The sequence below is a fragment of the Zalophus californianus genome, chromosome 10 (assembly GCF_009762305.2).
Source record: "Zalophus californianus isolate mZalCal1 chromosome 10, mZalCal1.pri.v2, whole genome shotgun sequence".
Classification (NCBI taxonomy): Eukaryota; Metazoa; Chordata; class Mammalia; order Carnivora; family Otariidae; genus Zalophus; species Zalophus californianus.
Genome location: NC_045604.1, coordinates 4,849,665 through 4,861,349, shown reverse-complemented (window position 1 = coordinate 4,861,349; position 11,685 = coordinate 4,849,665). Strand labels below are relative to the sequence as shown.

General features: G+C 53.9%; 1 protein-coding gene across 7 annotated transcripts in view; it reads right to left on the bottom strand.

Annotated features, from left to right (window-relative positions):
- Nucleotides 1-29: 29 nt before the first annotated feature.
- Nucleotides 30-11,685, bottom strand: part of LOC113933076 (sodium/potassium-transporting ATPase subunit alpha-4) — a 30,076-nt gene continuing 18,420 nt past the window's right edge. For 5 of the 7 annotated variants that reach the window (XM_027612787.1, XM_027612789.1, XM_027612794.1 and 2 more), the window contains 9 exons: nucleotides 11,068-11,204; nucleotides 10,520-10,670; nucleotides 10,071-10,239; nucleotides 8,623-8,777; nucleotides 8,341-8,464; nucleotides 6,987-7,132; nucleotides 4,027-4,157; nucleotides 3,814-3,915; nucleotides 30-225 (listed from right to left, as the gene is read on the bottom strand). In XM_027612787.1, the coding sequence (XP_027468588.1) occupies nucleotides 99-225; nucleotides 3,814-3,915; nucleotides 4,027-4,157; nucleotides 6,987-7,132; nucleotides 8,341-8,464; nucleotides 8,623-8,777; nucleotides 10,071-10,239; nucleotides 10,520-10,670; nucleotides 11,068-11,204 (1,242 nt within the window). In that variant the 3' untranslated portion in view covers nucleotides 30-98. Of the gene's footprint in view, nucleotides 226-481; nucleotides 574-3,813; nucleotides 3,916-4,026; nucleotides 4,158-6,986; nucleotides 7,133-8,340; nucleotides 8,465-8,622; nucleotides 8,778-10,070; nucleotides 10,240-10,519; nucleotides 10,671-11,067; nucleotides 11,205-11,685 lie in introns of all 7 variants that reach the window. The other 2 variants (XM_027612788.2, XM_027612790.2) reach the window with 1 other exon arrangement.

Genomic DNA, 11,685 nt, shown 5'->3' with positions numbered 1-11,685 from the left:
GCCCCCCCCCCCCCCCCCCCCCCCCCGGGCCCAGTCCAGCCCCAGGATTGCCTGTCTCTCTCATCCCAGGTAATTCATCCCAGCAACTCTGTCCCAACTCAGGCTCTTTCAGATGCGCCAAGCTCAGAACCCCAACCCCTCCGCCCCCACCAGTCCTGGGACGCCCCCGGCAGGGGAAGCTCCTCCTCTGCTGAGTTCAGTAGTAGGTCTCTCTCTCCAGCCAGCCTGTGGACGAGAGGAGACCCGAGTGAGCGGGGGAAGGTGGAGGGGAGCGAGGACAAGGTAGGAGGCTGGCGGTAGAACTCAGGGCCCCGAGGACTGGAAGAAGCCGGATGCCGGAGGCCAGGAGTCAGGACCTTTCCGGCAGCACGTGCAGGCTGTGGGGTGGGGAGAGACGGACCCCGCCCCCGGGAGCCAGGCAGGAGGGGAGAGCCAGTTAGGAGGCTGGAGGCCCCCCAGAGCAGGGCGTGGGGCGCCTCACCGCCAGGATGACGTCGGATGATGAGTTTTCGGACTTCATCATAGATAAAGATAAGAATGCTGTAGGGAGTGGCGCAGAACCACCAGGATAGCCTGTGGGGAGGAAGCGCTGGTCAGCGGGGCGGGGCCAGAGGGGCCAGAGGCGGGCAGGTGCCGGGAACAGCGCAGAACCGAGCGTCTCTCGTCATCCTGTGCAGGGTTGAGCCCTAGCTCTGGGGAGGTCGGAGCTGAGGGAGGGAGGGAGGGAGGGAGGAGACAGAAACAGAAGAAGCCGGTGATAACAGAACGTGATAAATGCGCGTTAGAGGTACACGCGGTGTTCCTGCTTCTGCAGGCGCTCAGGGAGACCCCTGTTGCCTTTCGGGTCTTCGGGGCTTTGCACCCCCGAAGGGGAGGTGCTCTGAGCGGGGTGGGTCTACCTGAGATGGCACCTGTGGGGTTATTTCACCGAGGAATGGATATACTTGGCCATGTTGCAAACACGGGGAACGTTTTTCTTCCGGAACCTCTTCTGTCATTAGAGGCCAGGGAGAGAGACTCTGGGGAGGAGTCAAATCACAACCACTGTTTGTTCCCTTGGGTGACAGGGAGGTGGCCTAGACCAGAGCCATCCCAGAGCAATACACTGCGAGCCACCTGTGACGCTTACTGTTTTCCAGTAGCTGCATTAAAATAAGTAAAAAGTTACAGGGGCAGTTAATTCTAATAATAGGTTTTTATTTAACCCAATATATCCAAAGTATCATCATTTCAACAGGGAACCAATGTAAACATTATTAAGGAGATATTTTACATTCTTCTCTTTACCCTAAGTCTTTGAGATCCAGGGAGTACTTTAAGCTGACGGCGCATCGCACATCAGACACTTAATTTTCAAAGGGTCAAGAAAATGTAGTCCAACCCAAACAGGAAAGCTGTATTTAGCAGAATAATATCTGACACTGCTTGAGTTTGTAACTCTACATTAACTAGATAAAATTTCAAATTCAGTTTCTCAGTCTCACTAGCCATATTTCAAGAACTCAATAGCAAGTGATGGAAAGAGGATGATGTGGGAAACGAAGGCAAAAGAAAAGTTAAATTTCCATACTGCCTTCAGCCCATTGACAAGTCCCTGAAACAGGCAGCGTGACCTTCCTCTAGGGATTCAGCTGCCTTGATGTTGCTACCTTGCTAAGGGCAAAAGGCAGTCTTAGCCCGACGCCCAGGACCCTGTAAGTCTATTTTAACATATAGAAATTCCTTTGGAAACTTCCTTTATCTCTACCCCTCGAGATACATGTTGGCCGTCATCCTCCGAGGATATGACCCACCGATACACGTCTGAAGGGTCTCATGACTAAGGTTTTATTAGACGGTAATAAATGACCTTTTCCTAATAATAGCTAGCCCCCTCAAGGCCCTGGGAACCTTGCTCCCAAAATTCCTTAGAGACTGATGATGCCTCCCTAACCCTCTCCCAACTTGAAAGTATATAATCAGGGGCGCCGGGGTGGCTCAGTCGGTTAAGCGGCCGCCTTCGGCTCAGGTCATGGTCCCGGGGTCCTGGGATCGAGCCGCGCATCGGGCTCCCTGCTCAGCGGGAGCCTGCTTCTCCCTCTCCCTCTGCCTCTCACCCAAGCTTGTGCTCTCTCTCTCTCTCTCTCTCACCATCTCTCTCTCCATGTCAAATAAATAAATAAAGTCTTAAAAAAAAAATGAAAGTATATAGTCAGCCCCAGTGCAGCTCTTTCTGCCCACGGGTCCTGGCCCTGTGCTTTAATAAAACTACCTTTTGGCACCAAAAACATCTCAAGAATTCCTTCTTGGCTGCCGGCTTTGAACCCTAACGTCCTTGCTGCGTCAGACGGCGACTGCCATATTGGCCAACGTGGGCCTCAGCCGTGGTTCCTCCCCCGCGCACACACACAGTGCCATGCACACAGCCACAGACTCGCGCACGGCAATCACCATGTGTCGCTCTGTGTCCGTGTAGGTCGTGAGGGAATAAAACTGATGACGTGATGGCCTTTGATCTCAAGGAGCTCAGGTGGCCAGGGAGACGAAGGGAGCAAAACAACTGGAGTAGAGTGTTAGGTGACACGTGTTACGGTCGGGGTAGGATATACAGAATGTTTGGGAGCACAGCTAATGGTCCACTGCATCGACTATGACTCGTATGCTGACTTCGAGAGCAACGGGATCAAGCTACTGTGACCAAAGCTCCCACCGTGACCCACGCAACCGTGCCGGGCGCACTGTAGCATCTCCGCGTGTTAATTCTCACAACGGTCCGCCCGGTGTGTATGAGGGAGACCGCAGGTACTGCTTACACACTGTCCAGAATAATACAACACAGGAGAGTTGAAATGAGAACCTGGGCCTGTCAGCATCTAAGGGCAGCGCCAGTGTCTGTTATTAAGCATTAACTGGGCACCGACAATATACAAAGCATTGTGTAAAACACTGCAAGGGACAGAAAGGTGAGAGAGGTGTGTGAATTCATAGCAGACGAGCCGGAAGCGCACACGCTAGGTCATTAATAGACGGCCTCTGCAGGTGGGGTGATGAGAGGGGGTGGCATGGCAGTTTTGCTTTACTCCCTGTAAAATTTTCTTTTCTCTCTCTCTTTTTTTTTAAGATTTATTTATTTATTTTAGAGAGAGCACTTGTCCTCATGCAAACGGGTTGGGGGACTGGTAGAGGGACAGAGAGGGGAAGCAGACTGTCTGCTGAGCACAGAGCCCCAAGGGGCTTGATCTCAAGACCCTGAGATCATGAGCTGAGCTGAAACCAAGAGTCAGACGTTCACCAGAGTGAGCCACCCGGGAGCCCCTCCTTGTAAATTTTTTCACAACAAGGGTATACTAATGTAAAAAACAATACAGACCAAAAAACAAAACCATGGGCCTGTTTTGAACAAAACAAGATACCAGACAGTAGGATTCCTGCACGCCCACTCACATATGCACCTTGAACATGTTTGCCTAAGTACAACAGAATTAGCCATGCGTAGATTAGGCTATTTTTATGTTTTCTTCTGCTCGAAGCAATTTGTATCTTTGAACAGCTACCGCTGCACTTCACCATAAAAAAGATGCCCCTGTGTTGATTGCGGGTAAGTCTGCTAAATTTGCATGTCTCGCGGGGTGCCATCACTTGGCACAGGCCCCAGTCCCTCCCTAAATAAGATGTGTTTGTGGGAGTGCAGACAGTTCTCCTTGTATCACTGAGGGTAGCCATGTCCATCCAGGCAGCCCCCAGCTTGCGGCTTCCCTGTTCAGACACGCAGCTTCCCCTCCCAGGCTCTCCCCGTGCTGGAGACCCCCAGCCTGTGTCCCTTCCCTTACTCACTTGAGTGGGTACATCCGCAGGGCCGTGTCCATGCCTGGAGTGTAGGACAGAAAAGCAGCCAGGAAGGTCTCCTCCATGATCCCAAATATTAGGATCTTGTTTCTGGGAAGAAATGTTGAAGGGTGAGCTGGAGAAAGGGAGGGAGAGGTAGGGGAGCCGGCGCCCCGTGTGCAGGTGTGAGGGGAGGGCGGGCGGGGGCGGGGAGGTGCTCACTTCATGCCCTGGTGGAAGACTGAGTTGTGCCGGGTCTTGCAGATGATGAGGTCGGCCCACTGCGCGACCACAATGCTGACAAAGAAGGCCGTGTGGCAGGTGAACTCCAGCACCTTCCGCTGCTCGTAGGTCTGCGGGGGCGGGCAGAGTGGAGACGGACCGTGTCAGAAGGGATCCGGATCTACCTCGTAGGCTTCTTCCCTCTCCCGCCGTCCTGGACCCCAAGGCCGAGTTAGGTGTTAGGCCCCCACACTTCCCACCATCTCGTCTCAGCACTTCCCGTGTTGGGTTGTGAGTGGTTGACCTGTTTTCCTGACCCACCGAGAGCAACTCAAGGGCAAGCACCTGTCTCACTGACCTTGGCGCCGCCCTCCCATGCTTAGTTCAGGGGGTGGCAGGTGTACGGCTCCGAAGTATTCAGCAGGTGAACAAGAAGGGTGGTATGAGGGGGAAGGCAGACTCAGAGAGCAGAGTCAGAGGAAAGAGCTCCGAAGGGGATGGATCTCTCCACCCCACCGCGGAGAAGGGAAGGCCCGAGGGGGCGGCACCGGAGAGGAGCGCTCATTCACCCATTGGGTCTTCTTTGCATCGGTAGTTTCCACATAAGGAACCTAAGTCTAGTGGGGAAGATAAGTGGGCTGGCCAGCCAGCGTCATAGGAGAGAGGTCAGAGAGGACTTTGGGAACAGAGAAGAGACGCATCTCCCTTAGACCGGAGGAAAAAAGGCCCTGTTTCAATGATGGAAACATCATGGTTTTAACTGGTAGGTTGAATAAAGAATTTGAGAATGTGGAGGACTGACGACAAGACGCTGCGTACCGAGCCTCATGGGCTGTGGCGCCTGGAGCGAAAATAATGCCTCCCGTGATTGGAACACGAAGGCTGGAAGTTGATGAGCCCCGAGCTGCGCGGGGAGCGAGTGCCCCGGGCCCGTTTGTGATGTTAGGTCGCCCCCGCCACTGCCGCCACCGGCGTGCATGTGGCCAGCCACCAGCACCCCAGTGCTCTGTGGTCGCTGGCACATTTTAGCTCGACGCCCTGACTACGCCTGCTCCTGTCCTGGATTCTGGGGATTCAAACATCCGTGTGGATGATCCTTCCACCGCCACGGTCTCAGCGTCCCTTGGTCTCCCTCTCCAGAGGTGTGGCCCTCCACTCCCCACCTCGGTTGCTGGCGTCCATGTCACACCCGGATCTGTCCTTGCCAATAGCTAGTTTCTCTGTGATTTCCATTTCGAGCATCTCTTTCTCTCTGACCACCGCTCGGATCTCTCCATCCCGCCCACTCTGGTGTCTCAATTCCAACACTTCCTAGACTCCACTTGGAGTTAAGTTCCATTGACCCTGTAGGTTACATATTTGGTTGTTGTCTCCCCTCCCACCCCCTGCCCCTCACTGGAATATAAAGTCCACAAGAGCAATAACTTGACCATATTTGTTCACTACCAGACCCCCCAGGGCCAGAAGAGTATCTGGTACCTAGAAGATGCTTCATGAATGAATGAGTGGTGATCAGTGGAATTAATGGTGAGAGGTATTTAGAAGGTAGAGAGCTCTCCCTGCTTCTAGCAGTCTGTGGGCGGGGGTGGGGTGGGTGGGGTGGCTCTGTATGCGATTATCTGAATTTTACGGCAAGGGAAGAGGCATAGACCCTGCCTTTATGAACTTTATTCCTCAGGGCGATTGTTCTCAACCCATTCTGCAATACCTCAAGATGTCTTTGATGTAATTTGGTGTTACTTCAAATTAATTTTAATTACCTTTAATTTATTACAAATAAATATATGTTAAGCCGCGTCCTGGCAGCAGGGAGATGGTATCAAGATATAAAACTAATAAAGCCTGGAGTTGAGGATCGAGGAAATGCTGACAATGTAATGACTTTGGGCATCATTGGACCCTGGAGCATTGTTGGTGGCTGGGAAGATTGACCCCTGATGACTTCATGGGGCTCGGCTAAGGGAAGCCAAGTGTGTACAAGGGGCACCTTTCCAACAACCAGGATTCTAACACACTTTTGAGAAACCTACAGTTAGCTTGGTTTGGAGGCATCATGGTGAAGGCGGAAGGTGTTGGGCAGGAACCAGGGCAGAGCTCCCGTGAAGCTCTAGGGATGCCCTGTGGGACTTGGCACAGGTCGCAAAATCTTTCTAGATTCAGTTTCCTTGTTTACAGAGTGATGATAACAGACCACGTGTCTTCTACAGATTTTGCATCCTCTGTGGTCCTACGATTCTAGCAATAATTGGTGTCACATCGCCCACTGTTTTAGAAATTAGGAAAGGCATGTTCACAGGTAGGAACAAGCATACTTATTAAAATTCTTGAATACGTCCTGTTGGCTTAGAGGGCTTCAGTTTGAACCTCAATCATGTTGGGTTTTACGAAAGACTACCAGAGAGAGGCATCCTCTGAGTTTAACAAGTTTAGAAAGGTGAGAAAGGGAGATACAAAGCACATAGATTTTCAGACTTGAAGTCGTAATTTTTGAACTCCCATGGAGGGAGGGAGTGAAACAGAGAGAAGAGTATCTGGTACCTAGAAGATGCTTCATGAATGAATGAGTGGTCGTCAGTGGAATTGATGGCGAGAGGTATTTAGAAGGTAGAGAGAAGAGAGAGAGAGAGAAGACCCAGCACTCACTTTTGGGGCAACGATGCCTAGAACCTGGAAACACAGAAATCAGCCCCCAAAAGTTGACATGACGAGGAAGACCTCTAGGTCCAAGGAAGCTGAAAGATCCAGCAAGGTAAGGACAGGTGACAGACAGTAGGAAGGAGCAGAAATGAAGTCATCGTTTGAAAAGTCTTCCTTTGAAGAGTATTTGCCGACGTGATGGGAGTTTGAGGTCACGTAGGACTGGAGATGAGGTATCATCTCTTCTCCGGTATTCTCCGCTCTTCCCTGTGCCTTCGTCACCCTTACTGGTCACCGTCTCGGGCGCTACCTCTTCAACTCACCCACTGCTGTCCGTAGCTGTCTTCCAGGTCATTGAAGAACCGGTCCTCCCAGTTGAGGCGGATGCCTAGCAGGTCAACAGGCTTGAAACCGTTCTCGGCCAGGATCACAAAGTAGGTGAAGAATCCAGCCAGAGCCTGGATCATCCCTGTGAATGACAGTCACAGGACAGAAGAGCGTGGCTCAGAGAAGGACCTTAAAAGGCAGACCGTGGAAGGGGTTGTGGCCGGGTTCTAGCTGGGCTGGTGTGTGTCTGAGCTTTTAGTGCTGAAGGTGCTTGCCATCGGCGACCTGATCCCTTCATCTCTGTAGGGTTTGTCTCCAAGCCCTGACGTTTCTTTCGGAGCTCTAACCCAGAGTCATCTTTGAGTCACATGACCAAAACTGAAAGGATCCTGGAGAGGGTTTATTCCCTCTGTCCCTGAGCGAGCGCTGGGCTCTTCTGGGCCCACTCTCTCTTACGTGCGGACCCTCATCAGGTCCTGTCATCTCCTCGCACCTCCCCCCTGCCCCTTGCCTGTCCCTTAGTCGACACCTCTGCCTCCAAGCCTAGCCATGCGGTGGCGGACACCAGCGTTTGGCTACCGACTGCTGAGCTGCGCACCAAGTCGATCCTCACGACAATTATAAGCTACTATTTACCTTCGAGAGATGGGAAAACAAGCATGACAAAGATTCGGTCGTCATCCAAGGTCTTACAGGTAGTAAGTAAGCGGTGAAACTGGGATTCAAACATAGGCCTGGCTCCTAAATCTGTGCTTTTCCTATATGTTTCCTCCTCTAGATATTGGGGTGATCTCCCCTGTCCATCCCTCACCTGCTCCCTGAAACACTGCACCGGCAATTCAAGAGCAAAGACTTCGAACAGCTTTCCAGTGTCTTCCCAGGCTGGCCCGGGGTAAGTGCTACCTGTACCCACAGCCTCGTTCTCTCCTGCTCCTTTCTGAGGAGCAGGGGCCCCCCAAACTGGTTATTTGCTCTCCTGCAAGCAGGCATGTGAGTTGCCCTCCTCTGGCTGACCATACATCTGCGATCTTCCGGTACCAGGCGCGAGTCCTGTTCCCTCCACACGGCCTCCCTGACTGTCCTCCTGGCTCCCGAGCCCCCTGCTCTGTTCTCCTCTCGCACGTCCTGTACACACTCATTTCTCAGCACTGGGAAAGATGCTACCATTTTGTGTATATCTGTTCCTTCTCGGCTGGACTCTTAAGTCAAGGGCAGATCACATATCCGTGGCTCCTTGTGTTCCGGGGGCCCAGCACAGAGTTTGCCGTCATGAAAATATCTCCCTGACTCCAGTGGCCTGGCAGGTGCAGGCCCTCCCCACACCCCAGCCCCCCATGCCTCTGGCCGCACCAATCTGTCCATAGGCCATGCCGATGAGGCGGTGGTTCACCAGATTATCGCTCCTTGGATTCCGTGGGGCCCTCTTCATGATGTCACTTTCAGCTGACTCGTAAGCCAAGGAGATGGCCGGGACCTGGAGGACGGAGGGTGGGGGTGACAAGGGACACCAAGTTCAGAAGGAAACACAGAAGTAACTCGGGCGAGCTCTGTCCCTCCCCCGGACACAGACTTCTCCTGCTCCCCAGTCCTCTCGTGGCAGCTCTGCGAGCAGGGTCCCAGTTTGGGGCTCACCATGTCGGTGCCCAGGTCGATGCAGAGGATGGTTATGGTGCCCAGGGGCAGGGGGATGTTGGCGATGATGAAGAGCAGGAAGGGGGTGATCTCGGGGATGTTGCTGGTCAGGGTGTACGCGATGGATTTCTTCAGGTTGTCGAAGATGAGGCGGCCTGGGGGAGGAAGGCCGCTCTTCTGTGAGAAACGCAAAGAGGACACCACCCACACACTGGCTCCTGGACAGAGAATACTACAAAGCAGAGCCACAGCCCGTGGAAGGGTCTGGAGGTCCGAGACCTCGACCCAGTCCTCGCTCCCAGCTTTGCTCCCGAATCACGTGACTCTTCATTAGAGCCGTGCTCTATTAGCACGCCATGTCTGAGCCCTCCTTGTTCATGGATTCCGTGGGGCCAAGAGCACCTGACCCCTGAGAATGAAATAGGGCTGGGCTGGGCTGGCACTTGGCGATGTCTGAGAACGCCAACATAAAAGCCATTAGAGGTGGAAGGCTGAGGTGGAGAGAGTCCCGACTTGGGTTCCAATCCCATTCTCTGCCGCAGCAGCTTGTGACGCTGGGCACCTCCCCAAGCCTCATTCCGCCTCCCTTGCGAGATGGCTTGAGTCTTTCCTTGACGACCCTTTCAAAAACTGTAACCCCAGCCCCGTCGCACTGATCTCCTTGTAATATACTATGCAATTTATTTTGCTGCCTGTCTTGCTCCACGAGAAATTAAGGAGCACGAGGGCAGGGATTTGTGTCTTTTTATTTCCCATTGTTACATCCCGGGATCTAGAATAGAGCCGGGTACATGGTTGGTGCTCAAAAAATGAATTGAATTGAATGGATACCAAATACCGAGCAAAGTGTCAGGATGATACGAGGTCTCAGTACAACGGTATAACTATTACTCTTATGTGGCTTGTCATAGGGTTCAGCAAGATGACTGCAGGCAGAAAGCAAGGAGCCCAGGAAGCAGGGTTCTGGGGCTCTCCTGCTCACCAGTGGGTGTGGTCTTCAGAACTCTCTGGGAAAGTGGGCGCTTGATTCGGCTCGTGCAGTCAGTCCCTAGATCAGCCTCCAGCTGATCTCATTGTATCAACATCATTCAGGCAACAGGTTCCCGGGGACCCCGGAGATTGTGGCGGATGGAGTCGTCCCAGGGAAGGGCTACATCCTGGAACCTGCTGCAGACCCACTGGAATGTGTGTGAGGGCCCAGGGGGTACTCTGCTAGACCAGGGTCCCCGTCTCCTTCACAAATCTGCACTTGCCTTCCACCTCATACAAAAGGGCTCCTGGCAGTGATGTTCCAACGACGGCCGAGTCTAATTTACAGAATTTTGTCTTACACTGATTATTCCCAGTCCGTACAGGATCACGGAGGTGGAATGTTGGGCAAAGGGAATGATAGAACGCACACCAGCTCCCGCCTGTCACCTGAGTTGACGGGCACCCTGCCCCCTCACCCTCCTCCACGCCCGTGACGATGGAGGCAAAGTTGTCGTCCAGCAGGATCATGTTGGCGGCCTGCTTCGACACGTCGGAGCCCGTGATGCCCATGGCGATGCCAATGTCAGCCTTCTTCAGCGCGGGGGAGTCGTTCACGCCGTCCCCGGTCACCGCCACAATGGCCCCCTGGACGAAGCACAGAAGGAGTGAAGTCATCACTGTGTCGGATCGAGACCGGTCCCAGAGGTCACTCTGATCCCATCATCCCTTGTTTCTTAAAGTCCTTGTGCTTGGCCCTTTCTTCTCCTGCTCCTGCTGAGATGTGAAAACTCTCAGGGGGCCCCCCACCTGAAGCCCGTCTCGGGGCTTGAGACAGGGTGCTCTGTGGAGTCCCCCGCCTCTGCCAGCCCGAGGAGGTTTGGGGCAGAGCTGGGCCGGGCCCCCCAAGTTGCCCCCGTCCCCTCACCAGCCTCTGACAGCCCTCCACGATGATGAGCTTCTGCTGCGGGGACGTCCGCGCGAACACGATCTCCGTGTGGTTCTTGAGGATCTCGTCCAGCTGCTCCGCCGTCATGTCCTTCAGGTCAGAGCCGTGCACCACGCACGCCTTGGCTTCGCTGAGGCAGGGAGGTCAAAAGCCACTGCAGAGCGCTCAGAGTTCCCTGGAGGTCCCAGTGCCTCTGTCCAGGCTCCGCCATACCCTCCTGTTTCTGCCTTCAGCCCGGCTCCTCGCTTGTCCCCAGCCACCCACGGTCCCCGGACGGACACGCTGCACCCCTCCCCGCCTCCCACCCGCTCCTCCCTTTGCTCTGCGTCCTTCCACCCACTTCCTCTGAAAACCCACTGGCATAGTCACTGGGTCGTTTTCCCATTACATTTTACTTTGCAATAAGTAAACCCTACACATCCCACCTACTATAGGAGCCTCCGGGAACTGTAGCGAGAGGGGGTCGGGGTGGGGCGGCTGAGGATGGAGGGGACACACGGCAGGTCTGAGTTCTTTAGGGGCCCCACCTGGTGTTGATCTGGCTGATAGGGACCTGGAGCTGCGCAGCCATGTCCTCTGCCGTCTCGTTGCCTTCTGATATAATGCCCACACCTTTGGCGATGGCCTTGGCTGTGATGGGGTGGTCCCCGGTCACCATGATCACCTGGGTCGGGAAGGGAAGGAAGGGGGGCAGAATCATCTTCAGGGCTTCCTGGACACTTGGTCTTTCTCTCCAGGACCTGACGGATCACTACCTTCACTCCACAGGGCTATTTGTAGGAGTCCCCGAGGACTTCTGCTACGGTGGCTTCGTCCCTGGGGACGGGGTCAGGACCACCAGACCGTAACACATAGAACTGTTTGGGTTCTAGATTTCCCGGGCATAAACTGGGGATTTGGGTGTATGACTATATTCCGATTTTCACTGAATTGTTCCAGAAGCTGTTCTGTTTCTTTAAGCTCAAAAGACAAACACCTACACATAGAACAGATGGTAATAAAGGGACATCTGCGATAATCCTTCTGCTTAGCAAAATATCCTCTAGGCCCAGGTGCGTTCTGACCCCCACTGTTCCCTACCCCCCCCCCCCCCCCGTGGCCTCCCCTGGGCTCCAGCCCTTTCGCCGACGCCCTGTCCCCCGGCT